Raw genomic sequence first — 25,378 nt, forward strand, 5'->3', positions numbered from 1 at the left:
CCAGCCACCTGGGCTGCTGGCGGAGAACACCTCGCACTGGAAACCTGGTTAGGACAGTGAGGTAGAGGGTCCTGGAGGGAAGCCTTCAGGAGTTCAGGCCAGACTGGGCCAATGAGGAGAGCTGCTCTGGGGGAGGGAGCGTGGACATGTCCAGTGTCTCAGTGACAAAGAACCCGGTCAGCAGCCAAGCAGAGGTGTCACTGGGAACTAGAGGAGACCCAATGACCAAGGAGGGTCCCAGGCCAGGGACCAAGTGCACGATGCAGTCTGCGGGGTACTGGAAGGAGTGACAGAAGGGAGAACTCCACGACGGCAGCTTGGGACTGGGAGAGCAGCCACAAAGGCAGAGCAAGAGCGGGCGCCTACCCTGAGGGCCTTCCTTCCTTCACGTTAGGCTCCTTTGGGGCCCAGTCCTGTTTAATGGTAAAATTTCCAAACAGCAAAGAGGAGTTACTGCTATAAGTGTTCACCAAAAGATCCTGAAAACCAGCAACCCCTCAGCTGGCAACTCTGGGGAAAGGAATTGCAGGAAAACATCTGCTTTTCCTTTTGTAACGTCTGCAAAGTATCTGAATTTCTTTCTTTCCACAGGTCATTTGCTACCACTGTAACTTAAGAACACAGATCATTTTCCGTGCCAATGCATGGCTTTAACAGGGTTTGTCAGGGCTCCCCTGAACCAGGCTGCTCAGTCCAACAGCGCCCAAACACCCGGGTTCTGACCCCCAAGTACCCTGCCCCGACCAGCCAGCACTCTCACCTCAGAGGGGCACGCGCGCAGGTGCAGCGGGAGCAGAGAGGTGGCCTGAGCTGCAGAAATCCAGGAAGACTTCTCAGGAGAGGTGCGTTTAGGGGGAGCTGCGGGGAAGAGCTGGGCGGAAAAGCTGACCAATGTGTGTCCACAGAACTGGGAGCCACCGGCCGGAGGCCCAGAAACTCCGCCAAGGAAGCGACCACCCCGGACGCACAAGAGCTGACCCTAAGGCGCGGCACGAGCCCAGCTCCTCGCGGATCACTTCCGGGCCGCGACTCGCTTCCGGGACAGGCCCAGTCCCGCCGGACTCCATGTCCCAGCAGCCCCCGCGCCGCCGATCCGAGGAAATCGCTGAGGGCCTCAGGAAGCGGGTGGTGCTCCTCAGCCCTCTTGTCCCGCGCCCTCTGGCCAGCTGCACACCCTGCCCCGGGCTTCTCCCCACTCGCCCGCTGTCTCCCGCGAACTCACTGCCCTCGGGAGCTACGCCGGCTGGCGTGGAACGCCACCGTGCAGAAACGACGACCAAACACCCTGGGGTCCCAGGACCAGGAGTTTCCTGGCTGCCCCACGGACTATTTCGGGACCCTTGTCCCCACCCCGCCCCTCGACCGCTCTCCCGAGGCCCAAGCCACCTCCCCACGACCCTGCACGCTAGCCCGCGGAGGTGAGCGGGGGGTAACCCGACGCTTCTGCAGTTCTATGACAACCTCCCGCGCCGGGAAGTGGAACTGGCGCGAGCCCCGCTCCGCCTGAGGCCCGCTGGGAAATGTAGTCCTTGGCTTGTCACAAGCACCGCCCAGCCCAACGTAGGATACTACATTTTCCAGGGGGCAGCTGGGGAATGGAGTTCTTCAGGGCCCTGAGACCGATGCTCCACTGCGCTTTGCAAGAGGTCCGGTCCTGACCCTGGTTCTGAGGAAAGGAGCCAATGGGTCCACCTGCGCGCGGTCTCTCCGCAATGGCCTGCCTCACGACCTCACTCACCTGGGTCTCCACCCCTCCCTCCTTTAGGATGTGGCATCTCCTCCCACTGGGTCACCTGTCTCTTTCCAGCCGCTGGGCCACACTCCGGCTCTGCCGGGGCTGCTCCTGCCTCCCCGTCCGCAGGGGTTTACCAGCCACACCATGCTGGGCCGCTTAACAGGTCCCTGACTGATGTCTGGCATTTTGAAATGACCAGTTTCCAAAAACTGGGCACCACCTCCCATAAAGCCTTCCCTATCAGTCCTCTCCTCTAGCCCCCACTGGATTTGGGTCCCTCACCGGTCGCCTGTCATAGCCATTGTCACATAGAATGTAACTGCCTCTGGACTGGCAGCTCTGAAACCGGTCTCTCCCACCCTGGTCTCCCCACACCCAGCATGTTATAAACGCCCATAATTTGTGTAATTTATTAATCCAGTCAGTCACCAGGCTCATCAGCAAAGCGCCTTCTCTTCTTGCCATCCCTTTCGCTGCTCTTGTCAAGAAAGCAGGCCAGGGGCCACATGTGACCTTTCTCCCTGGAAGTCTGGACCTCCGCCGTGGCTCAGGCTGCTTTTATGTGTTGACAGCGTGCCCATCACTGCAAGTGCTAGCTGGGTGACAGGAATGCTCTCTCTCAACTTTGCTCTTGGTGTGTCAGCGTGTGCATGTGGGCATGTGTATACGTATAGGTGCGTGTGGGCATGCACCTGCACCCACACAGGCATATGCAGGTACCTGTGTTGAAAGGAGTCAAGGCCAGACAGCCCTGTCTCACCACCTGGGGCTCATCTAGCTGGGGTACAAGAATGCCTTCCCTTGCAGACTTTGTGTTGACAGTCCACATGGTATGTCTGCAGACTCAGGCAGATACCCCAGTGTGCTTCAGACATCACTTTGCTGATAAAGGTCCATATGTCCATCTAGTCAAAGCTATCATCTTTTCAGTAGTCATGTACGGATGTGAGAGTTGGGCTGAGCACCCAAGAATTGATGCTTTTGAACTGTGGTGCTGGAGCAGACTCTTGAGAGTCCCTGGGACTGCAAGGAGATCAAACCAGTCAATCCTAAAGAAAATCAACCCTGAATATTCATCGGAAAGACTGATGTTGAAGCTGAAGCTCCAATACTTTGGCCATCTGATGCAAAGAGCTGACTCACTTGAAAAAGACTGATGCTGGGAAAGACTGAAGGCAGGAGGAGAAGCGGGGTGACAGAGGACGAGATGGCTGGATGGCATCATCACCGACTCAATGGACATGACTTTGAGCAGACTCCGGATGATAAAGGCATGGCAACCCACTCCAGTATTCTTGCCTGGAGAACCCCATGGACAGAGGAGGCCGGTGGGCTGTAATCCATGGAGTGGCAAAGAGTCAGACATGACTGAAGTGACTCAGCACACACACCACCAGGAGATGACTGGCAGGGAAGCCTGGCGTGCTGCAGCCCATGGGGTTGCAAAGAGTCAGACACAACAAGGGGACAGAAGAGCAAGCTGAGTGTTGAGGCCACTGAACCCTCAGGAGTGACTGAGGTTTTTCAGAGAGCTCCAGATCCAGGACACCATCAAAGTGACAAAAGGTTCGGCCTCAGAGGCAGCGGGAAGCCAAGATAGCCACGGCACAGAAACCCATGGGAGAAAACATCTCCAAAGCGAGGAATGGTGCCTGGCATCAAAAGCCACATGTACTGGGCAAATTCATATCAATGTATGGCAAAACCAACCAATATAATATTGTAAAATAATTTGCCTCCAATAAAAAATAAATTAATTACATAAAAAAAAAAAAAGCCACATGTGCCCGTAGACTCTGGCACAGTGGAGGCTCAGACAACACAAGTCATGGAGGCCCAAAGGGGTGAGGATGGCATGGAAGGTGAGCCAGGAGAGTAGGAAACCCCCAGCCGGAACTGGTGGAAAGTCACAATGGGGCACAGTCAGGGCTAGCAAACTGGAGAGGCTCATCTCAACCATGGCCCCTCACCACAAGGAAGGCTGCTCTGGTGGGCTGTGCTTGGCAACTGCTGTTCTACAGGGTGTGTCTCTGACACGGATGGGCACTCCTGGGTCCCACAGCTCATCTGCCAATCAGAAAACACCACCCTCAAGCCCGGCGCTACGTGTGCCACTGCACAAAGTTGGCAGTGCAGGAGGTATGAAAACCATGAGTGAGACGTAGCAGGGTCTACCCTCCAGAAACAAAACTCATCAGACAAAGCGCATCTGCAATCAGGCCCAAGCCTCAAATCACACACGTCATTTAAAGAGCTCTGTCCTTCAGAGTCTGTGCCCATGGCCACTCCCCCACCCTCTGTTGGCCCCACCTGGGCTGAATGCAGGCTTCCTGACATCTCTTTTGTTGCCACCGTCATGGGGCCTCTGGAGGCCCCGCGGCAGCCCAAGCCTGTCGCCTCCTTTCCCGGAGCAGCTCCCGGAGGCGGGCAAGGGCATGGTGGACAGCCCAGGCCACCCGCAGGCTGCGCTCCCGGTTGGAATCATTCTCTGAGAGGACTCACAGGCCAGTGGCAAAGTGGGACAGGGCCTGCGCCAGGTGCTCGGGGCGCAGCGCACCCACACCTGCGTCCTCGGCCTCCACACCCACTGTGGCCTCTGACTCTGGTCTTCTAGAGGCCAGGCCCTGCCCAGCCTGGCAGGGCAGCCCAGGGCCACGGACGTGCCCACTGTCCATACCCACGGGGATGGGCGCAGGCTCCCCGTGGGCCTGCAGCAGATGGCTAACGTCGGCCTCGGTCACGTCACCCAGGCCTACACGGCTGGCTAGTGCCTCGATGCTGCGGGGGATCTGGGGCACGGCGCTGGGCTCGGGAGCAATAGCCAGCACGCACTCAGGCCAAAGCTTCCTCCAGGCACTGTTCATGGCCGCAGGCTGCATCTCCGCCCAGGCCTCAGCAATGTTGTCCACAGCGGTCATGACGGTGTAGCTGCGCCAAAACTCCCACACGGAGGGCCGGTCTGCACCACCTGTCTCCTGGGCCAGCTACCTGAGTATGCGGCGCAGATACTGGGCCTTGAAGGTGGTGATGACACCCTGGTTCATGGGCTGAATCAGGGTGGACGTGTTCTTGGGCAGGAACTCGACCCGCACGTGGGCCGAGAGGCCACCCAAGTAGGCAGGGTATCAGGGTGCGCTGTCCAGCAGCAGCAGGGCACAGTGCGGGAGGCCTTGGCTGGCACAGTAGCTTTCCACAGCAGGGCAGAAGCAGCTAGTAAACCACTCCTGGAAGATGACAGGCATCAACCAGTCATTGCGGTTGGAGCGCCAGACCACAGGCAGGCTGGCCTTGGAGCAGCCCCTGAGGGCACGTGGGTTCTCTGAGGGGTACACCAGCAGGGGCTTCAGCTTGAAGTCATCAGCCGCATTGCCACCGAGCAGCAGGGTCAGGTGGTCCTTAGAGGTCTTGGGCCCAGACCCTGCTGTCCCCTCCAGAGCCAGAAGCATTTGCTCAGGCAGCCGCTTCCAGAACAGGCCCGTCTCGTCCACGTTGAAGACCTGCCGCGGTGAGTAGCAGCCTTCCTCCAGGATGGTGCGCAGCACTGCCGGGTAGCGCGCGGCAGCCTGGGCGTCAGCCACGGCGGGCTCATCCGTCAGCAGCACGTTGTGGCGCACCTTGAACTGGGCAAAGCAGCCATTGCTGGCCCCAAAAGTCTCAGCCCAGCCGTCACCGCCCTGCTCGTGCTGCAGCTGGGCAAACAGCTGGCGTGCCTGGTCCTGGATGAGCAGCATGCTGACTGGCACGTTCTGCCGCTTCTGCTCCTCAATCCACAGGCTCAGCAGGTGCTCCATGCGGCCCATCAGCATGCCCCGGCAGCGTGTGAGCTGCGTGGCACAGACGGTTGTGGCTGCCTGAGAACTGGCCTGGATCCTGTCCTTGTTGACACGGATGGAGGCGACCGTGGAGGTGGCCAGCCCCAGGGCCCGGGCAATCTGAGTCAGCTTCTCCCCCTTGTCAAAGCGCCGAAGTACGTCCAGCTTCACGTGCAGGGTGATGGACTTCCGGTCCCGCTTAGCACTGTGGCAGAGGCCAATCCCAAGGGGCACCTTCCCCAAGCCCTGCGGCTGGGTGGGCTTCAGGCTGCCTCCCCGAGCCATGCATCTCAACATGCTCTCTTCCCTCTGCCCGTCGGTGACACCCAGCGCTGTGCCACAGTGGCCCCTGGGCGTCTCCTGCCATGCCATCTCTGCCTGAAAAGGGGAACACACGGGAGTTACTGTGAGTCCAAGAGAGCCCAGACCACCACCTGGCCCTCCTGTGCTCTGACCTAGCGCCTGCAGTCCTGCGGACCACTGCCTCGTAGGCAGGTCCAGTTCCTTCTCTCCCTAATGCGAAGCAAACTGCATACACACTTCTGAGCATTCTTTGCAACCAGAGGAACATTTCACTTAGTTTTCGTTTATGAGATCAAAAAGGTCTGCTGGAGGGCAGCAAAGGCGACACAGACATAAAGAACAGACTTTTGTACACGGTGGAGGAAGGAGAGAGTGGGATGACTTAAGAGAATAGCACTAAAGTATATACATTACCATATCTAAAATGGATAGCCAGTGGGAGTTTGATGTAGACACAGGGAACCCAAAGCCGGTGCTTGGTGACAACCTAGAGGGATGTGATGGTGGGGCATTCAAGAAGGAGGGGACATATGTATACCTATGGCCAATCCATGTTGCTGTTTGACAAAAGTCACCACAATACTGTAATTATCCTGTAATAAAAAATAAATGAAGAGGCTGAACACACCAAAAAAACAAAAACATCTGCCAGGAGACTTTGCTCTTCCCCCAGCAAAACCCTTGAAACCATAAGGGAATGCGAAGAGAGTCTAGAAATCCTGATCCACCTCCCAGATACTGATGAGCACGAGCATCTCCACGTGTGAGAGGCTGAATGACGCCTCCTAAACACATCCACATTCCAATCCCAGGAAACAATGAATAAATGACCTTTCAAGGCAAAAGGGACAGGTGTGATTAAGATAATAATCTTGAGAGGCAGCGATTATCCTGGGTCATCCAAGTGGGCCCTACACGTAATCAGGAACCTGTGTAAGAGGACGCAAAAAATTTCACTCACTCAGAATACAGTGTGAGAAACAAAAAGAAAAGGCAATGTGACCACTGAAACCTAGAGCTTTATAAGGAACCAGCCCCGCCAATACCCTGATGTTAGCCCAGGAGACCCACTGCAGATTTCGGAGCGCCAAACTCTTAAGACAATAAACTTGTGTTGTTTGAAACCACTAAGTCTGTAGTAATATGGTACAGCCATGACAGGAAACTAACACAGAAGGGAACTTCCTTGAATCATGCCACCACTGTGGAGTACCTGGGGACAGAGAAGGTGGTTCTCCACACAAGTCAGTGGGGAATCCCCTGGAGATCCAGTGGTTAAGACTCCACGCTTCCACTTCAGGGGGCACAGGTATGATCCCTGGCTGGAGAACGAGGATCCCCACAAGCTACAAACTGCTGCCCTCCCCCCAAAAAAACCAACGGCTCCTCTGCTCAGGGTCCTCCCAGGCCTCCCACCCTGACTCAAAGCCACAGTCACCACCAGCTTTGTCAAGGGCCTCTAAGCCCCCTTCTCTCCTTTGCTTACTCCTGACCACATCCTTAGGGCAGGCTAAGAGTACCCCCAGCCCAGGGCCTTTGCTACTGTGGCTCTTTGGCCCACAGTAGGGCGCCCTTACCTCTAATAGGCATGGCTTATTCCCTCTTCTGCAAGTCTCTGCTCAAAAGTAACCTGATCAGAGAAGCCCTCCCCACCTTTATCATGCATCCATCACACACTGCCTCAGGGCAGGAGCTGTACCTACAGAGTACTCCGCTGAGTCCCCAGCGGGAGAGCCTGGCACTTTGGAGGCATTCTGTAGTCATGTGCTAATTTATCAAATGAAGTACAATGTAGGGAGGCTGACTTCTCACTTTGTCCCTTTTGCATTTCAAACCATGCGAAAGTAGCACCTGGTCAAAACAGTAAAAGTTTTTTGAAGGAATACGTGTGAAAAACAAGGACAGGTGCCTGACAGGTCTTTGTGTTTTGGGGATTGTCTATGGCAGAGTACCTCCAGGGACCCACGGGCTGCACCTGGCGAACAGAAGCATGGGTATGGGGAAGGTTTCCAGGAAAAAGGCCCCGAATTCCGAACAAGTCATGCACCCGTCCCACTCTCTCCATATCGATGCCTTCGCCTGCTCACCCACAATTTTAAACTCCCCCGTATATTCTCTCCCTCGCCCTCTAGAAAGTCCCCAAGCCCGCCTTGGAGAGAGGCGCGAGACTACATTTCCCAGAAGGCGGCGGGGCCGCCGAAGACTCTCAATGACCCCTTTCCCGCGCTTCCCCCCACGAGAACTCAGTGTATGGGCGCCTGGGCCCTTTCCCCCCGGAGCCCCGGCTTCCGCGCGGCCGACCGCCCTCACCTCCGGACCGCGACATGGGCCGACTGCCTCAACTGGGCCAGCGGGGCTGCAGAGCCTCCTCATCTCCGGCCTCATTCGCCGCTTTCCAGCAGCGGCCGAGCCCAGCCTTCATCTTTCGCGGCGGAGGCGGAGGTTGCCCGGCGACGACCAGGATTGGAAGTGGCCGCGTGAGTCCCGCCCCCACGGCGCGCCTGCTGCTGTGCCCGGTCGCCCAGGGCCTGCCGGGAAATGTAGTTCTGCGAGGAGCCTGCCCAGCGTTAAGTCCAAGCTGCTGCTGCTGCTAAGTCGCTTCAGTCGTGTCCGACTCTGTGCGACCCCATAGACGGCAGCCCACCAGGCTCCCCCGTCCCTGGGATTCTCCAGGCAAGAACACTGGAGTGGGTTGTCATTTCCTTCTCCAATGCATAAAAGTGAAAGTGAAGTTGCTCTGTCGTGTCCGACTCTTAGCGACCCCATGTACTGCAGCCTACCAGGCTCCTCCGCCCATGGGATTTTCCAGGCAAGAGTAGTGGAGTGGGCTGCCATTGCCTTCTCTGTAAGTCCAAGCGGGGGATCTAAAAGCCGTGTCTGTCCAAGGATGGCTTTCTTGCCTATTAATTCCCTTCTCCTGTCTTTTCTGCCGTCTGCTTTCCATCACTTTGTTTTTTTCTTCCTCTTTCATGAAATTTTTAATAAGCTGTAATTTTCTTATATGTATGCTAGTAACCTGTGAAACGCCAGACTGGATAAATCACAAGCTGGAATCAAGATTGCCTGGAGAAATGTCAATAACCTCAGATATGTCAATGATACCACTGTAGTGGCAGAAAGCAAAGAGGAACAAAAGAGCCTCTTGATGAAAGTGAAAGAGGAGCGTGAAAAGGCTGGTTTAAAATTTGACAAAGATCTGTATAGTCAAAGCTATGGTTTTTCCAGTATTCATGTATGGATGTGAAAGTAGGACCATAAAGAAGGCTGAGCGCTGAAGAATTGGCACTTTCGAATTCTTGTGTGGGAGAAGACTTGAAACGGAGCAGGATTATATGGTCCTTGCCCCCCCACCACCAGCACCACCACCAGCACCAAGTCCTGTGCCTGCCTTTTTTTCTGTGGAAAACTTTAGTCAAAGAATAAGTTTAATCAGAGAAGAGAGAAAGACTGAAACAAAGGAAAACAAAGGAGACTAAATAATAATAATGCAGTCATTAAGCATAGTCATTCAGTTCTTTCTCAAGGGCTATAGATAATATTCTGAGCTGTAGCCTGTGAGCTGTCTTATAGATACCAAAACACCAGGTGGGAGAACTACATGATGACCAGACTACACCTACGACATGAGCTGCCACAGTTCCAAGAACTGGCTGCAAAGAAATGGGAACAAATGAACCCTAGAACTGAAGATTAACTACACCTAAAACAACCAAGATCATTTTGGTCAGACCACTGATGACCAATTTGAAGATGACTGTTAGAGATGACTGCGATTTCTGCATGAAGCCACCCCCTCCTCCTCAGTCTATAAAAGCTCTTGCCCCCTGCTTGGTGGGGGTGGGGGTGGGAATCCGCCTTTGGACAAATGTCCGACATCCTCCACCCCCAGTTGCCAGCATCTGATATAAAGCAAATGTTCCTTTCTACCAAGCTGGCCTGTTTATTGGCTTTTGAGCGGCGAGGTGATGGACCCACCACACATTCTTTCAGTAATAGACTTTTGAGAGTCCCTAGGACTGCAAGGAGATCAAACCAGTCAATTCTAAAGGAAATCAACCCTATATATTAACTGGAAGGATTCATGCTGAAGCTGAAGCTGAAGCTCCAATACTTTGACCACCGGATGCAAAAAGCCGACTCACTGGAAAAGACCCTGAGGCTGGGTAAGATTGAGAGAAGGAGAAAGGAGTGACAGAGGATGAGATGGTTGGATGGCATCACTGACTCAGTGGACGTGAGTAAGCACAAACTTCAGGAGACCACTTTGGTTTCCCCACCAACATCAACTTCCAAAGTTGATACATATCATTTTCAGCGCTTTGAAGTTCCAAATCTACCTCCTCATGGGACTCAACATCTTAATTTCTTCCCATTCTCCACATGGGTTTGATTTTTTTTAATTGTATTTATTTGGGCTGTGCTGGGTCTTCTTTGCTGCACAGGCTTTTCTCTAGTTGCAGAGAGTGGGGCCTACTTTCTAGTTGCAGTGTGTGGGCTTCTCATTGCAGTGACTTCTGTTGTGGAGCATGGACTCCAGGGCTGTGGGCTTCAATAGGGTTCCCGGACTCTAGAGCACAGGCTCTATAGTTGCGGTGCATGGGCTTAGCTGCTCTGTAGCGTATGGGATCCCCCAGACCAGGAACCGAACCCAGTCTTCTGCACTGGCAGGCAGATTATTTACCACTGATCCACCAGGGAAGCTCTTGACATATATATATATATTCCCCCCCGCCCACAATAAGCTTTGGATTTCTCTTCATTTGGACCTGATGAACTCTTCCTTTAGGTATTTTTTTTCTTTCTGTTTCTGATTCAGTACCTTTATCACTATTTTTAGTTTTTTCCTTAAACTTTACTTTTAGCTTTTACATTGCTGTAGAGAACTTTCCGTCCCCCCTCTCTTTTTTGCTTCCTGTTCTGCCATCAGTAACGATGTGAATCTGATAGTTTGGACTCTTCCAGGGTACCAGGAAACTTTTCATTGACTTTACTAGATAAGAGATCACCAGAGTGTGGAATGAAATCATCAGGATTTTCCCATCTGGATTCTCCTGATGGTTATAATAATATGTATAACCATCTTCACTTAATCCTTCTACCCAGTCTTCACTGCTGCTTTTTTAAGTTTCCTTGAAATCCTTCAGGCTTTTCCCACTGAGGTACTCCTGTGATAAGATCATAATAGAAATGGTAACCCTCAGAGATAACTCATTCTGCCCATCGGCCCTTTGAAGGGTCTTTTTTGTCTTCCTGCTGATTTTGATGCAGAGATGAATGCAACAGCACTGGTCACTAACGATATGCTTGGCTCTAAAATTTCTGACTCTGAGCCAAACCTTTTCAGATCCTGTTGGTATCCTTCCACTGCAGCAAACTCTTTGGTGCTTTTTCTTCTTCCTTTCCCTTCTCCAGGCTTTCCAGTTTAATCTCACATATCCTCTTTGACACATTTTCCTTATGAGTCTTTCCTCTTTCAAGAAAGTAAACACTAGGCCTATTTTCCACTATCCAGCACCTGCAGTACTCACAAAATTTCTTTGGTTGTGACTCCCAGTAGTCTGCCATGGACTGGACCAGCTGCTCTGCGGGTCCTCCCCAGGCCTGGGTGAGGTTCACATTCCCTGTGCAGGATGAGTTGGGGCCCAGCTCACCGAGAGGCCCACTGGAGCCTCTGAGCCAGGACCCGGTCTCTTTCCATCGTCCTTCGTACTGCCTCCCCTTCCTGTGTCTGTCTCACTGTTTTCTCTTTCTTCCTGTCTGTTCCACATTCGGGGAGAAATGGTTGCCTTCAGACTATCAAACTTTTAATTTTTGAAACCACTAAAAACAAATGCAGTGAGCACGTGTCAAAGAGGTATTTACCTCCGGTGGGAACTAGCAGGATGACACAGGTGGTTCTGGGAAGGTGAGAGAGAAGAAACAACAGAGAAGGTGAAAGAACAAGCGAACACTGAAATAATAGCGCAAAGTCGGATTGGCGGTGTCCCACACAGGAGTGGGCAGGCATCCTAGTGTCCTACTGCTGCTGCTATGCTGCTAAGTCACTTCAGTCGTGTCCGACTCTGTGTGACCCCACACACGGCAGTCCACCAGGCCCCCCGTCCCTGGGATTCTCCAGGCAAGAACACTGGAGTGGGTTGCCATTTCCTTCTAGTGTCCTACAGGGTGGTTAAAAAAAAAAAACAAAAAACTTCTCTACTGGACAGAAAGCATTTACAACCTATCAACATTTTACAAGTTAGCACCTAACGTCACAGTATCTGAACTCTGATCAAAAGAGTTACTTCGCTTAGGGAATCAGACAACCTGAAGCAGTCTTACTAGAGACGGTGCTAGGACTCCCAGCCATCTTTTTTCTCTTACTGGCAAGTTTTGGGTAAGTTTCCTTAACAAGCGTCCCTCCTGCTCCGTCTGTCTCTCTTCTTGCTGTCACCCTTCTCTGAGCCCTTGAAAACTCTCGACCCATTTCACTCTATCTCCAGTTTCTGTCCACGTCTCTCCTCTTGCTTCTGTACTCCTGATCCTCGTCTGTCCCCTGAATCTCGCGATCTGCACGTCTCGCTGTAAATCGATTCTCCCTTTGTCTCTCCTTTCCACTCCATCCCGGTCCTGCTTTCTCTCCCTCTTGTTAACTGTTCTGACACACGTCTGACCAGCCCTGACTCTGATCTAGATCTCTGAGAGTAGAAAGCCCTCGCCGCTGTCTGTCCTGCCTGTGTCTCTGTCACTTTGTGTTCACTTACTTTCACTCTCTCCTCTTTGTCTCGCTCGCTCAGCATCTCTACCCTCACCCCACCTGTCCCATCCTCTCAGACAACAGCCGGTACACGGGGTTGCCCTGGAAACCACCTGCTCAGCCCACCGGTTACCATGGAGACGCCCGGGGCCCGCCTACAGCCGATGATAACAAAAGAGAGTCAACGGGCCGCGCACGCGCGCGGAAGGCCAACAGACCACACCGCTCAGGCCCGGGCCCCGGCCCCGGCTCTCTGCGGGGCGGAAATGGCAGGCTCGCTTGCGGTCCCCAGGGCGGAGGAAGGGGTGGCCCAGTCTCGGCAGGGAGTTGCCACGGAGACGGGGGCTGAGGGCGTCCTAGCGAGGGCCGTGATTGGTGCAGAGCCCTAACTCCCGGAAGCCCCGTAGAGAATTCAGGAAGGCTTGCTGGGGGGCATGTGCTGCTCGGTAGGCGGTGCTGGGCGCATTTCCCCCTGAGAGGCTTGCTCGCGTTGACGGGTGCTGGGACGCCTGGAAGGGAGGCTGGGAGAGCGGGGAGACACGGCCCCGAGAGTGGCCCGACCGTCCGGAAAAACACTGCCCGGCACCACAGCGGGAGGAGGATGGAAACTGAGGCAAGGGTGGAAACAAGCGAGCGTGGAAACTGAGGCGAGGGGTGGGGGCGCAAGGCGGCGCTCGCGCTGCTGCGCGAAGCATTCTGGGAGCTATAGTTCGGCCGGGAGGGGAGGTCGGCGAGTGCGCATGCTCGGGAGCGCGGAGCTGCCCGCTGAGCGCCGAGGTGAGGGCAGGGGCCCCTCGGCCGGGAAGGTTCGGGCAGGGACTCGAACGGCAGCCCTGCGGGGCGCGGGGCGCGGGGCAGGGGCCTGGCGCTCCCTGCGGACGGGCCCTGGGTTGCGCGCGGCGCGGCAATCACCGCGGGTTGCCACGGCGACAGAGCCTGGAGTCCCCGCCCCGTTGCCATGGCGGCACCCGGATCTGCCCCGACTCCCTGAGGCAAGCGCCGCCCGCCCGGGCTGCTGGTCGATGTAGTTCGGGAAGCTCCGCAGGGCCGGCAGGATCGCGGAGGCCCAGCCTTCCCCTGAGGTTTCAGGCCGGCTTGGAGCCCTGAAGAGCCAAGGTCAGACTCACAGGATCAGGCGGCCTCGAAATCCAACGTAATAAACTCCGGTTTCTTCCCAAAGCTCGCACCGTACCTCCAGCTGCAGGAGCAGCGCGAGTGGGGCGGGGGTCGCCCCCGTTTGGAGACGGGGGAACGGAGGTTCACAGTGGCACAGCGACTTGGCAGGATTACGTGGCAAATAGGCTGGGTCAGGATCTCCGGCTCTCCTCGCAGGCTCCGAGGCCAGCGGTCTGGGGCCCCTGGCCATCACCCGCTAGCCCCACCTGAGTCAGGAGGTCGAGGAGATAATGGGGCTCAGAAAAGGGGGCTGGCTGGGAGGAGGACGGCGTCAGAGTGCTGTGCCCTACAGTGGGCCTCGCACAGGTGTGGGCTGGGGCCGCTGGAGGGGGGCTGCCCTGTGAAACCACGCTGGGGGGCAATAGTCGGAGAAACACGCAGGAGAGTGGATGGCTTAGTGATGGGCCGGTGCTGCCAAGGGCGGGGTGGCGGTGGTGCGGACGCCCAGCGGCGGGGGTCGTCAGTGTAGGTGTCTCTTGCAGGGCTGAGGGAAGGGCTCAGGCGGTGAGTGTAGACAGGTGGGATTTAGCGGGCAGAGGAGGTGACTTCTGGGCCTGAGAACCAGCCCAGGGACAGGGGGTTACCAGAGACTGCACACGCCCAGCTAGAGGGGTTCAAGGAGGGCTGGCCGGCCCCACGTGGCAGCCTCCGCGTGCGTGCTCCTCCCTGGGGGTGGACACTGGCCTCAAGAGCCCCAGCCTGGTCTTTCCGATGAGGCCGGCGGCTTTGGGCTCCCCGGGCCGCGCATCCCTAGATGAGGGGCCCGTCCCGGTGAAGCTGGAGGACTCTGAGGAGGAGGGCGAAGCCGCCGCCTGGGATCCGGGCCCAGAGGTGGCACGGCAGCGCTTCAGGCGCTTCCGCTATGAGGAGGCCGCGGGGCCTGGCGAGGCCCTGGCCCAGCTCCGGGAGCTCTGCCGCCAGTGGCTGCGGCCTGAGGCGCACTCCAAGGAGCAGATGCTGGAGCTGCTGGTGCTGGAGCAGTTCCTGGGCGCGCTGCCCCCCGAGATCCAGGCCCGCGTGCAGGGACAACAGCCAGGCAGCCCTGAGGAGGCCGCAGCCCTGGTGGAGGGCCTCCGCCGGGAGCCAGGAGGGCCCCGCAGATGGGTGAGTCAGTCAGCGGCCTGGGGTCTCCGCCACATCCTCGGGGCGCCCTGCTCAGCAGGAAGCTAGTCCCCCGCGGTCTGGAAGGGGTCACCTGCAGCAGAGCCTGTGCCAGGGCAGCCGCGGTTCCGACGCCATCCCTCCGTCAGCTGGAGTCAGGACTCAGGCCGCAGGGTGTGGGGGGGAGGCGGTGTCGGCAGAGGAGAGCAACTGCATGGCGTCCCTGCCCTCCTTGTCAGTCCCTGGGGGCCGTGGGTCCTCGGGGGCCGTGGGTCCTCAGAGGCAGAGTCAGTCCCCCTGGGATCCCGAGAGGGTGGAGGCCAGGGCGCTCCCTACCTGAGCTCCTGATGGGGGGCACCTGCCCAGGTCACGGTCCAGGTGCAAGGTCAGGAGGTGCTCTCGGAGAGGACGGAGCCCCGCGACTTCCAGGCCCTCCCTCAGCCCACACCTGAGACTCCAGAACCTGGGCTGGAGATGCCCCCTGGGGCCACGGAGCAGGCAACGCTGGGCCTGCGGGTGAAAGAGGAGTCCGAGGTTACCGAGGAGCCAGGTAAGGGCAGGCGGTGTGCCCTCTGCTTTGGTGACCCCCGCATCCCGCCCAGTCAGTGGTGGCCATTCTCCCCTGTGGGCCAAGCCTGCCACAGCTGTGGTTCCTTCCATGTTCTCAATCAGCATGGCGCTGGCTCCTGAGGTTTCCATGTGTGGGAGACAGGAGTCCTCTCCCCAAGGAGATCTGCGGCAGGGGGTGGGGGGGGTGTTGCAGACCAGACAGCAGACTGCAGCGTTGGGTGGGGCCCCAAGTGCTGGGGGGTGCCCTTCTCTCCTCCACCTCCCAGGCAGGTGCCAGACACGCCCCCACACCACGTTCCTGTGTTACCCCGAGAGCCCCCTGCCACGCCAGCACCAGGTCCCACCCCACAGGATCCCGGCACCTGACAGAGCACTGAGGAGGGCAGCGGGGTGGGGCAGGCTGGAGCTTCCTGATCGCACCCTCCTTCTCCAGAGCCACTGCGTCCTCGGCCTCTAAGCAGCCCGCAGGGGACCCCTTTCACTCTGCTCCCCGACCAGGCCCGGGTGAGTCCATGCTCTGGGAGCCTCAGCAGGTGGGGCTGGGTGGGGGCCGGGGGGGTCCCTCCTGGGTGGGCCTGGCCACACCGACCAGCAGTGACCGCTGTGGTTTCAGGACTGTGGCGTGGTGCTGGACCAGGCCTCCCCCCATAGTGAGCCTGGGCCTGAGGGTTCCTCCTGGAGGCAGCACCGCGGGGCCCTGTGGCAGGAGGAAGCTGCCAATGGCATCTTCTCCCCAGGTAAGTAATACAGGGCCCCCTTACTCCAGCATCACCTACACGCCCGCACTGCCTGGGCGGCCCCTGCAGTGTCCAGTCTGCTTCAGCATCTCTTGCCCTCCAAAGCCAAGCCCTCCATTAACCTCCTGGCCCCGTAAACCCTCCTGAGAGCAGGCCTCATGTTCCCCACCTCCTCTCCCAGCCCTGGCATCCTGGATGGCCCCCAGGTTCCAGGCCTGCGTCCCACCAATTGGACAGCAGGTCAGCAGGGTGGACAGACAGGAGGGACCTTCACACAGGTGGGTCTGGGCAGGACAGCACAGTGTCCCACCCAACTGCCCAGGCTCTCAGGCCAGATGCCCTGTGCGGTCCACCTTGGTCACACGCCTGCAATGGCCCACCATCATTCAGGCCCCATCTCATCTTCGTCCCCATTCCCTTGGCCCCTCCACTTCTGGGTTTACTCCCACGTCCTGGTGGACCTTCCTGTGAATTCTGGAGTGGGAGGTAAAGTTCTGAGAGGTGTTACATAGCTAAAACACATTCGTCTAACACTCCACATTACACTGAATTTTGGCTGGATGAAGAGTTCTTTTTATTGACTCAGTCTCCAAACATTTTTTTTCTTAACTGCTGTGAAACTGGGTCAAAACATTTTTTATCACCACTGTTGGTGAGCCTGTTTAAATTCAATTTCTCAATTGTGGGAAGCTGGCCTCAATTGTTTCTTTGAGTTCTTTCCCCTGCATTGTTCTGTTCTCTTGTTTCTAGAATGCCCATTACTCGGTTATTGGACTCTAGGACAAATGCTCCAGTGTTCTGTTCTCTGCAGTGTCCCATCCCTTTCTTTCTGCACTATCTTCCAGAAAATTTCTTCATATATACTCCAGATTCTCCTTTTGAGATTTTCACATTTGCTAGTAGAGTTTCAATTCCCACCAGTGTATTTTTTCCCTGAACACTTATTTAAGCCACTTTCTGTTCTTACAGTTGTAACATCTTTTCTTATTTCTCTGAGGACAATAATTTGTTGTTGTTCAGTCGCTAAGTTGTGTCTGACTCTTCTCAACCCCATGGACTGCAGCACACCAGGCTTTCCTATCCTTCACTATCTCCAGGAGTTTGCACAAATTCATGTCCATTCAGTCAGTGATGCCATCCAACCATCTCATCCTCTGTCCTCCCCTTCTCCTCCCACCTTCAGTCTTTCCCAGCATCAGGGTCTTTTCCAGTGAGTCAGTTCTTCACATCAGGTGGCCAAAGTATTGGAACTTCAGTTTCCGCATCAGTCCTTCCAATGAATATTCAGGACCGATTTCCTTTAGGATGGACTGGTTTGATCTCCTTGCAGTCCCAGGGACTCTCCAAGAGTCTTCTCCAACACCACAGTTCAAAAGCATCAATTGTTCAGTGCTCAGCCTTCTTTACGTTCCAACTCTCACATCCATACATGACTACTGGAAAAACCATAGCTTTGACTATATGGACCTTTGTCAGCGAAGTGGTATCTCTGCTTTTTAATACGCTGCCTAGGTTGGTCATAACTTTCCTTCCAAGGAGCAAGTGTCTTTTAATTTCATGGCTGCAGTCACCATCCACGGTGATTCTGGAGCCCAACAAATGATGACTTGTCTTCAAGCTTTCTCCCACTGTGCTGTCTGATCTCTCTGGCAGGTGAGAGAAGGCAGCTGAGAGGGATGAAGAGTTTGCTCCCCACAGAGACCCACTTCTTGGGAGACATGAGTGGGTGGGTGGAGCAACTGTGGATGCCACTGAAGGAGTCATAGGGCACCCTGGGTGAGCTGCATGGAGGCCGGCGCCCTTGCTGTGAGGGTCTTCAGTTCTTCCCTCTGAGTGTCCTAAGAAGGCATGTCTAGCCTCTTGCCTGCACCCCGGCTGGGAGACAGGTTGGCATCTCAGTCCCCTGGGTGGCTTCGCTTACCCCCTCAACTTCCTCAGTGTTGATGCACACCCTCAACCCAGCCTTTTGCCAGAAATCAGAGCTACTGCAGTGCCCACCTGTATCCTCCATTTCCTCAGAATTGTGTGCAGAGAGCACCGAGCGCTGTTCCCTGAGGTAGCCCAGCTTCAGCTTGAGTCAGCTTCCCCTTCCCATCTGGTGTCCCTGCCCCTTTACCTGCATGGCCAGAGGGACCTGGTCCTTCCGAACCCCGAACTTTTTGAGCCCTTGAGATCAAACAGGTTGATTTCTTTCCATTTCCCCACTGCTGCACAGTTACTGTTTGCTCAGTCTGCCATCCAGAGTAGAAATATCAGGGGTTGTTTCCTTTCCTCTTCATCTTTGTGGATTTTATACCTTGAAGAAAATAAAACCAAACAAAACCTTTATGGTGGTTTTTAATGCTGTTTCACAATGAAACCAATTTAGATAGATACTTTGATTACCCAGAAGTCCCCATTTGCTGTTTTTATCAATAAAGGGCCCAAACTCATTCTCTCTTCGTGGATGCTGACCCATCCTTTGAGAACATGGACATACCTGATGTTATTCCTGGACCTGTTAGCTAGCTTGGTTTCCTGAGGTGCGAGGGCTCCCGCTGGTTGCACTGCGAACAGCCTCCCCTTCACATCTCGGGGAGCTCCTCGTCTGTCCCTGCACTAAGCGTCATCCTGGGTGATAGGCTGCCACAGAGTCCATCGTGACTCTGAACTGGAAGGCTCACCTGGGCCCCCAGCCATTCAGTGGAGATCCTTCTGCAGGCTCACACACCAAAGGTCTGTGGGTGGACTGGGCTCACCCAGGCCAAATCCTCAACCCCCAGCTTCACAGCGGAACCTGGCCTCAGCCCCCTGGTCTCTACAACCTTAGCACTTGCAAGCACAGTGCACAAGCTCTGGACGGTCCTTTCTTGTTTTGAAGCTGCCCCAGGTATTTTTAAGGTCCTCTTATGCTCTGTCAGTGCTGCATACTGAAGCTGAGAGGGGGTCTGGCAGCCACCCCTTCCACTGTCTCAGCTTTCAGCTGGGGGCCCTTCTGGGCAGCTAGTGCCCTGCCTTCAGCACAGTCCTGTCTTGGCTCTCTCCAGCCACACTGGCGGCTCCACCTACAGCTCCTCGGTGGGTCCTTTCTCTGCAGCCCCAGTCTTTCCTTGGGCTGCATTCACCCACAGACAACCACAGCCCCCGCTTCAAATACTGGTTCTCTCAGCCACCGTGGACTCTGCACCAGGTGTCCTGGCTGCTCCCCTCGCCCTCCAAAGAACGTCTGTGCAGCCAGTGTTTTCATCAGGAGAACATTCTGAATAGGTAACATTCACGTTAGAAAATTCAGAAGGCCTGAGGGCATATACAGCGGAGCGCCCCTCCCCTGTCTGAGTCACACAGTCCTGCACCCCAGCAGCCAGCAGTACCAGTCTTTTGTGTGGACTCAGAGAAAGATTCTGTGCACAAGAAAGCAAACACAAATGTGGATGCATACTCATTTGCCATCTTTAAAACACACATGGAGGCTTAATCCTCACCCTGTTCCCCACCTGACATTTTTCATGCATCTTCCCACTTGAACACACAGCAGCGAGCGCCCTCCTCTTTGGACAGCTCCCCACAACACACCTGTCTACCCATCCCAGGCTCCCAGACACTTTTGAGTTATTTTTCAGTGAGAACTGAGAACCCTCCTATACCAGTCATTTCACACAGAGAGGAACACAACTGGTGGAGAAGTACTTAGAAGCGGAATTGTTGGATTAGCCTAAGGGAAATTTATCGTTTGATGTACCTGGCGACGCCAGCTTCTGTCTGTGCTCACCAGCAATGCACACGGACACTTGGGTTCTGGAATAAGGATGTGGAACACCAGACGAGTATGGCCCTAATGTGCAGTTTCCTTACGGAGGGAACTAAGCATGTTTTAGGATATTTAAGCATCAGAGACATTTCTTTTCCTTTTTTAATCTTCTGCCCACGTTCTTTCTTGTTGACTGACTGCTGCTCTTACTTTGATTAATTAGACCCTTGATTCTGGAGGGTTTCTCAGTTTGTCATTCATCTTTTGATTCTTAAGTGTTTTTGCTGAGCACAAATGATTTCCTCTGATGCAGTGTAATTTATCTGCATTTTCCGTGGCACCTTATACATTTTGTCATCCCTGAAGCCCCTGCTCCTCTCTCTGTGTCCCTGATGTAACCCCCTCCTCCTCCTCCGTGCCAAGCTCGCATCTCCTCCCTCCTCCAGCATCTAAGGATGGAGTGCTCACAGCCTGGCTGGAACCTGCTCCTTTGAGCCAGACGCGCAGCCCTGTCCAAGCACAGGCAGACCCAGGGCTCTGTGTGCCCTGTAAATGCCACAACACCACGTCCACACTTCCCTACAGACGGGGCCAGACTCCTGTGCCCCAGTGGCTGCACAAGGTCTCAGCAGCGCCTTGGGAGACCCACGGGTATCACAGGCACAGCACAGCAGACAGAAGTTCTGGTGCCTGCATTTCCCACCTGTTCGCTACACTTCCAGCCTCCCTCAAACCCACCCGCTTCTCTGCATGTGTAGGAACCAACATTACCCACCTGCCCAGTGCAAGGGCCACCTCTGCACTACAGCCCTTCCAGAAAGATGGTTGTGCAAACTTACGCCACACCTGGAAAGCCCGTCGCCCGTTTTTAGTCTTTCACCTGTCTATCCCATCCTTACCGCCTTCAGAAGCCTGCTCGGACAGAACCCCTGCCCCTGCCCAGGTGACTTCTGTCTGCCTCCCTGGGCAGTTTTAGGTTGCTCCATTTCACACCCTTTCCCCAGGGCTGGAATGTCTCTGGGCACCAGTGGGTTCTCTGTCATGAATGAGTGGATTCCCTTGTGCCATGCAGGGTTTACACTCCAGATGGACAGCGTCTCTGTGGACCCAGACATCTCGAGCCCCCACGTCCACCTGCCCTGGGACCTCGGCGTGGCCAGCCTCACGGGCCGACTCGAGTCAGCCTCCCGCGAAGGTGGCTTTTCACACGCGCTAGTGCTCTCCAGCGACCTGGGAGGTGAGTCGGACCCCACCGAGGATGCCCGCCAGAGTCTGGGCCGTGGGCTGGCCTCAGCGAGCTGGCGTGCCCCCAGGGGTCGCAGCCGGGCTCGGGGGCGCCCTGGCACAGGGGCCGGAGCTGAGCGAGGGGGCCGCTGCGACGTGTGCGGGAAGGTGTTCAGCCAGCGCAGCAACCTGCTGCGGCACCAGAAGATCCACACCGGGGAGCGGCCCTTCGTGTGCGGCGAGTGCGGCCGCAGCTTCAGCCGCAGCTCGCACCTGCTGCGCCACCAGCTCACGCACACAGAGGAGCGGCCCTTCGTGTGCGCCGACTGCGGCCAGGGCTTCGTCCGCAGCGGGCGCCTGGAGGAGCACCGGCGCGTGCACACGGGCGAGCAGCCCTTCCGCTGCACCGAGTGCGGCCAGAGCTTCCGCCAGCACTCCAACCTGCTGCAGCACCAGCGCATCCACGGCGACCCGCCTGGCCCCAGCGCCGCGCCGCCAGCCCCTCCCGGCGCACCCGAGCCCCCCGGCCCCTTTCCGTGCAGCGAGTGCCGCCAGAGCTTCGCGCGGCGCGCCGTGCTGCTGGAGCACCAGGCGGTGCACACGGGCGACAAGTGCTTCGGCTGCGCCGAGTGCGGCGAGCGCTTTGGCCGCCGCGCGGTGCTGCTGCAGCACCGGCGCATGCACAGCGGCGAGCGGCCCTTCCGGTGCGCCGAGTGCGGCCAGAGCTTCCGCCAGCGCTCCAACCTCACGCAGCACCGGCGCATCCACACGGGCGAGCGGCCCTTCGCCTGCCCCGAGTGCGGCAAGGCCTTCCGCCAGCGGCCCACGCTCACGCAGCACCTGCGCATGCACACGGGCGAGAAGCCCTTCGCCTGCCCAGAGTGCGGCCAGCGCTTCAGCCAGCGCCTGAAGCTCACGCGCCACCAGCGGACGCACACGGGCGAGAAGCCCTACCGCTGCCGCGAGTGTGGCCTGGGCTTCACGCAGGTCTCCCGGCTCACCGAGCACCAGCGCATCCACACGGGCGAGCGGCCCTTCGCCTGCCCCGAGTGCGGCCAGCGCTTCCGGCAGCATGCCAACCTCACGCAGCACCGGCGCATCCACACGGGCGAGCGGCCATACGCCTGCCCCGAGTGCGGCAAGGCCTTCCGCCAGCGGCCCACGCTCACGCAGCACCTGCGCACCCACCAGCGCGAGAAGCCCTTTGCTTGCCAGGACTGCGGCCGCCGCTTCCACCAGAGCACCAAGCTCATTCAGCACCAGCGCGTGCACAGTGCAGAGTAGCCGGGGCAGGCAACCCCACCGTCATCCACCATTGGGGGCGGGGTGTGTGTGGAACACCTACCTCACGGGGTTGCCGAGACCCGTGATCACGTGGGTACAAGCCAGCTCTCTTAGGGCCCAGTTCCCAATAGGTGCTCAATAAACAATGCACAGAACCTCTGTCTGGGTCTGTACCCACTCAGTGTCTGCCCACCTGCCTGGACCCCTCTCAGCCCACGCTACAGGTCTACCACCTTCTCTGTAACCACGTGGCTCCTGCAAGACCCAGGGCTCCCGGCAGATGTGGCCCCTAGCAGGGCCTGCCCACGTCTGCAGGACGTCCCCTTACAGCGGGGCTCCTATTGCCTTCGACCCACCTCTCCACCGGCCAAGTCAACGGCCAGGAGAGGACAGGGAGGGCACAGCCCTGCCAGCCAGCCAAGATCATCGGGTGCTGAAGCATCAAACGGGTGCCCATTAGGCCACCACCAGCCTGAGTTTATGTGTTTATGAAACCAAGGAGGCCATATCTTAGCTGTAAAAGCTGTAAGGTTTTAAGTCGGAATCTAGTCTTAAGAGATTTTCCTCTGTTCCCGCAGACTCCAGCCGGTCTGAGAACCAAAGCTGGTGGCAAGGCCAGGCCAGTTCCCCAGCCTTCCAGGTGCCGTCATGGGCTGTTCTCTTCCCTCCCTGTCCCCAGGCACAACCCCTAAGTACCCCCCAACTTCAAGGTCTCTATCATGTGTGTTCGGTAACTAGTCACAGGATACACCAGCTGCTGACATGCAGGTGGACAGACACTGGCAGCTCCAGGTCAGAGTTCTGCAGACTTGAGGGCAGGACCTCTGGACCCCTCCTGCCTCTTCCTGTGCCACTGCTGCTTTTGCCCTGTCCTCCCCTTCCATCCTACCGCTGGGGCCTTGACACGGCCCCCCACTCCCCCACTGGATGCTGAAAGTACCAGAGACAAGGTGAAAGGCAGTTTCAAAAAGGGGATCTTCATGCAGCAGGGTCTAGCTTGGGACTTAAATCTCACCCTAGGCTGGTGTCAGCCTGCTCTTGGTCTATAGGGTTCCAGGAACAGCCTTTTCAGAAGCGCAGCTGCAATTTCACCTGCCACTTTGAGTAACCCTGGTCCCCACAAGACTTAGGCCCTGGTATCAGGAAAAGACAAGCAGCCTGGGCCACAGGCTTCCTACCAACATGCGAGAGAAGGCCCGCTCCCAGCTTCAGCCCTCCTCCTCCCCAACTCTACCCCTCTCCTTCCCCCTCCCCGCTAGTCTATCCCCAGGAACAACCAGAGCCACTCTTGGCATCTACTACATCTGGCAAGGTCAGCCGCTCCCCCAGGCAGGGGCAGTCCTGTGTGGCACGATCAGGACTGTGGAGGGGGGGGTCCCTGGGCCCTTTGACAGCACTCAGTTCTCTGGTCACAAAGGGTTCTGAAAAACCTGGTGTGGGATATGTAGAATCAGAGGGAAGAGGAAGACATGGAGGGGCTGAAGAATCAGAGCGGGGAAGGCACACGAATGAATACAGGTAGTCAGTAGCTAGTGGTCTCAGGTTGGAGGAATGTTGCCAGAACTTTATAAAATCCTGTAATGTGGATTTTTTTTTTTAATGACTTGGGTGACTTATAACCTGAAACAAAGAAAACTCATATTTGGTCATCTTTGTGTTCATCATGAAATCTGTGCAGATACAACTACATAAAAACATGAAATTCCACACAGGAAAAATTACAACAAACGTGAAAAGCATGGAGACATCCGGATGAGACCCCACACCCAAATCCTTGAGAAGTCCAGGGACCCAGCTCCCAAAACAGCCCTCAGAGAAGTCAACATGAACAGCTATGTGAGGGCCACTCATGAAAGGTCATTTCTGCAGCTGACCAGGGACACCTCTGCAATCCAGTCACATGGCTACAGGTCAAGACCCAAGTGTTACCATGTGATCATCAAGACTGAGGGCTTGGACAGAATGACCACTTGGCCAGAGCCATAGAAGAACCCAGAAGAGGAATACCTAAGCACTGATCATCTAGGAAAGCTACAACAGTGCCCAGCCAGCCTGTCCCTGGACTGTCTGTATCCGAGTCCATATTGTCCACTCCCAAGCCCAGCCGGCTGCCCCATGCCACATCCATCCAGTTATTCTCATCAGCACCCCAGCCTCCCAAATCTAGCCACTTGTCTCCACCAATCAGCACTGCTCTGATTCCAGCCGTCCACCTCCAGCCTAGAGGCCCACAGCACTCAGCCTCCCTGCCCTGCCCACTCCTGCTCCCTCATTCCCTGGACAGACCCTTTCTTTCCAGTGTCAGGACCCAGAGGCTAGGCTAACAATCGTAGGTGCACTTTCACCCTCACAACCCACCCACCAGGTTCTGCCCGGTCCTCTGCCCAGTCCCTCCACAGCACTGGCCCCAGCTTCCCTCAGGGCCTTTGCACATATTAAGCCCTGTGCTGCCTACTGACAGCGGCAGGTCCAAGGGCCATAAGCACCTGTATCACCCAAACCACCTGTGCCTCTCTGCCAGTTGAGTGAGCACGAAGGTGACAAGCTTAGCTGCACCACCTCCAACCCAGCTGCCTGCCTCACTTAGGCCATCCCTTCCTCCTCGGTCCAGACACCACGGCCCCCTTTGCTTAGCATTTTGTTTCATGATCAAGTCTTACCCACTGCACGGTGGGGAAGCCACAAGATCAAAGATCACACGAGTCTAGCTGTGGACTATTACCTCTCCAGGGAATCAATACTCTATCCCGAGATGGGACCTTAGCTGAAGGGTCTCAGAGACTGGCCTGAGGATGGACACATGAACAAGGCTGGCCAATAAAAACCATCCCTGAGACTTTGGTTGGAAACTGCAAGATGGTCATCAACCTTCACGTCCTGTACAAATATAATTACCAAGAGTAGAGCGGATGAGAACAGAAAGAGGAAAACTGAGTTTGGAAGAGGCCTCCGCGTCCCAGAACCAGTCATGTC

At 56.3% G+C, this 25,378-nt stretch overlaps 1 protein-coding gene across 1 annotated transcript; it reads left to right on the forward strand.

Moving 5' to 3' along the window:
- Positions 1–12,843: 12,843 nt before the first annotated feature.
- On the forward strand, positions 12,844–22,564 carry LOC129546340 (myeloid zinc finger 1-like). The gene is made up of 5 exons (XM_055411202.2): positions 12,844–14,866; positions 15,230–15,413; positions 15,867–15,937; positions 16,047–16,170; positions 20,970–22,564. The coding sequence occupies exons 1-5, from the start codon at positions 14,474–14,476 to the stop codon at positions 22,403–22,405; spliced, it is 2,208 nt and encodes a 735-aa protein (XP_055267177.2). The 5' UTR covers positions 12,844–14,473; the 3' UTR covers positions 22,406–22,564.
- Positions 22,565–25,378: the final 2,814 nt, after the last annotated feature.

This window comes from Moschus berezovskii, chromosome 22 (genome assembly GCF_049115385.1).
Source record: "Moschus berezovskii isolate FMDL1 chromosome 22, NW_MosBer_1.0, whole genome shotgun sequence".
Lineage (NCBI taxonomy): Eukaryota > Metazoa > Chordata > Mammalia > Artiodactyla > Moschidae > Moschus > Moschus berezovskii.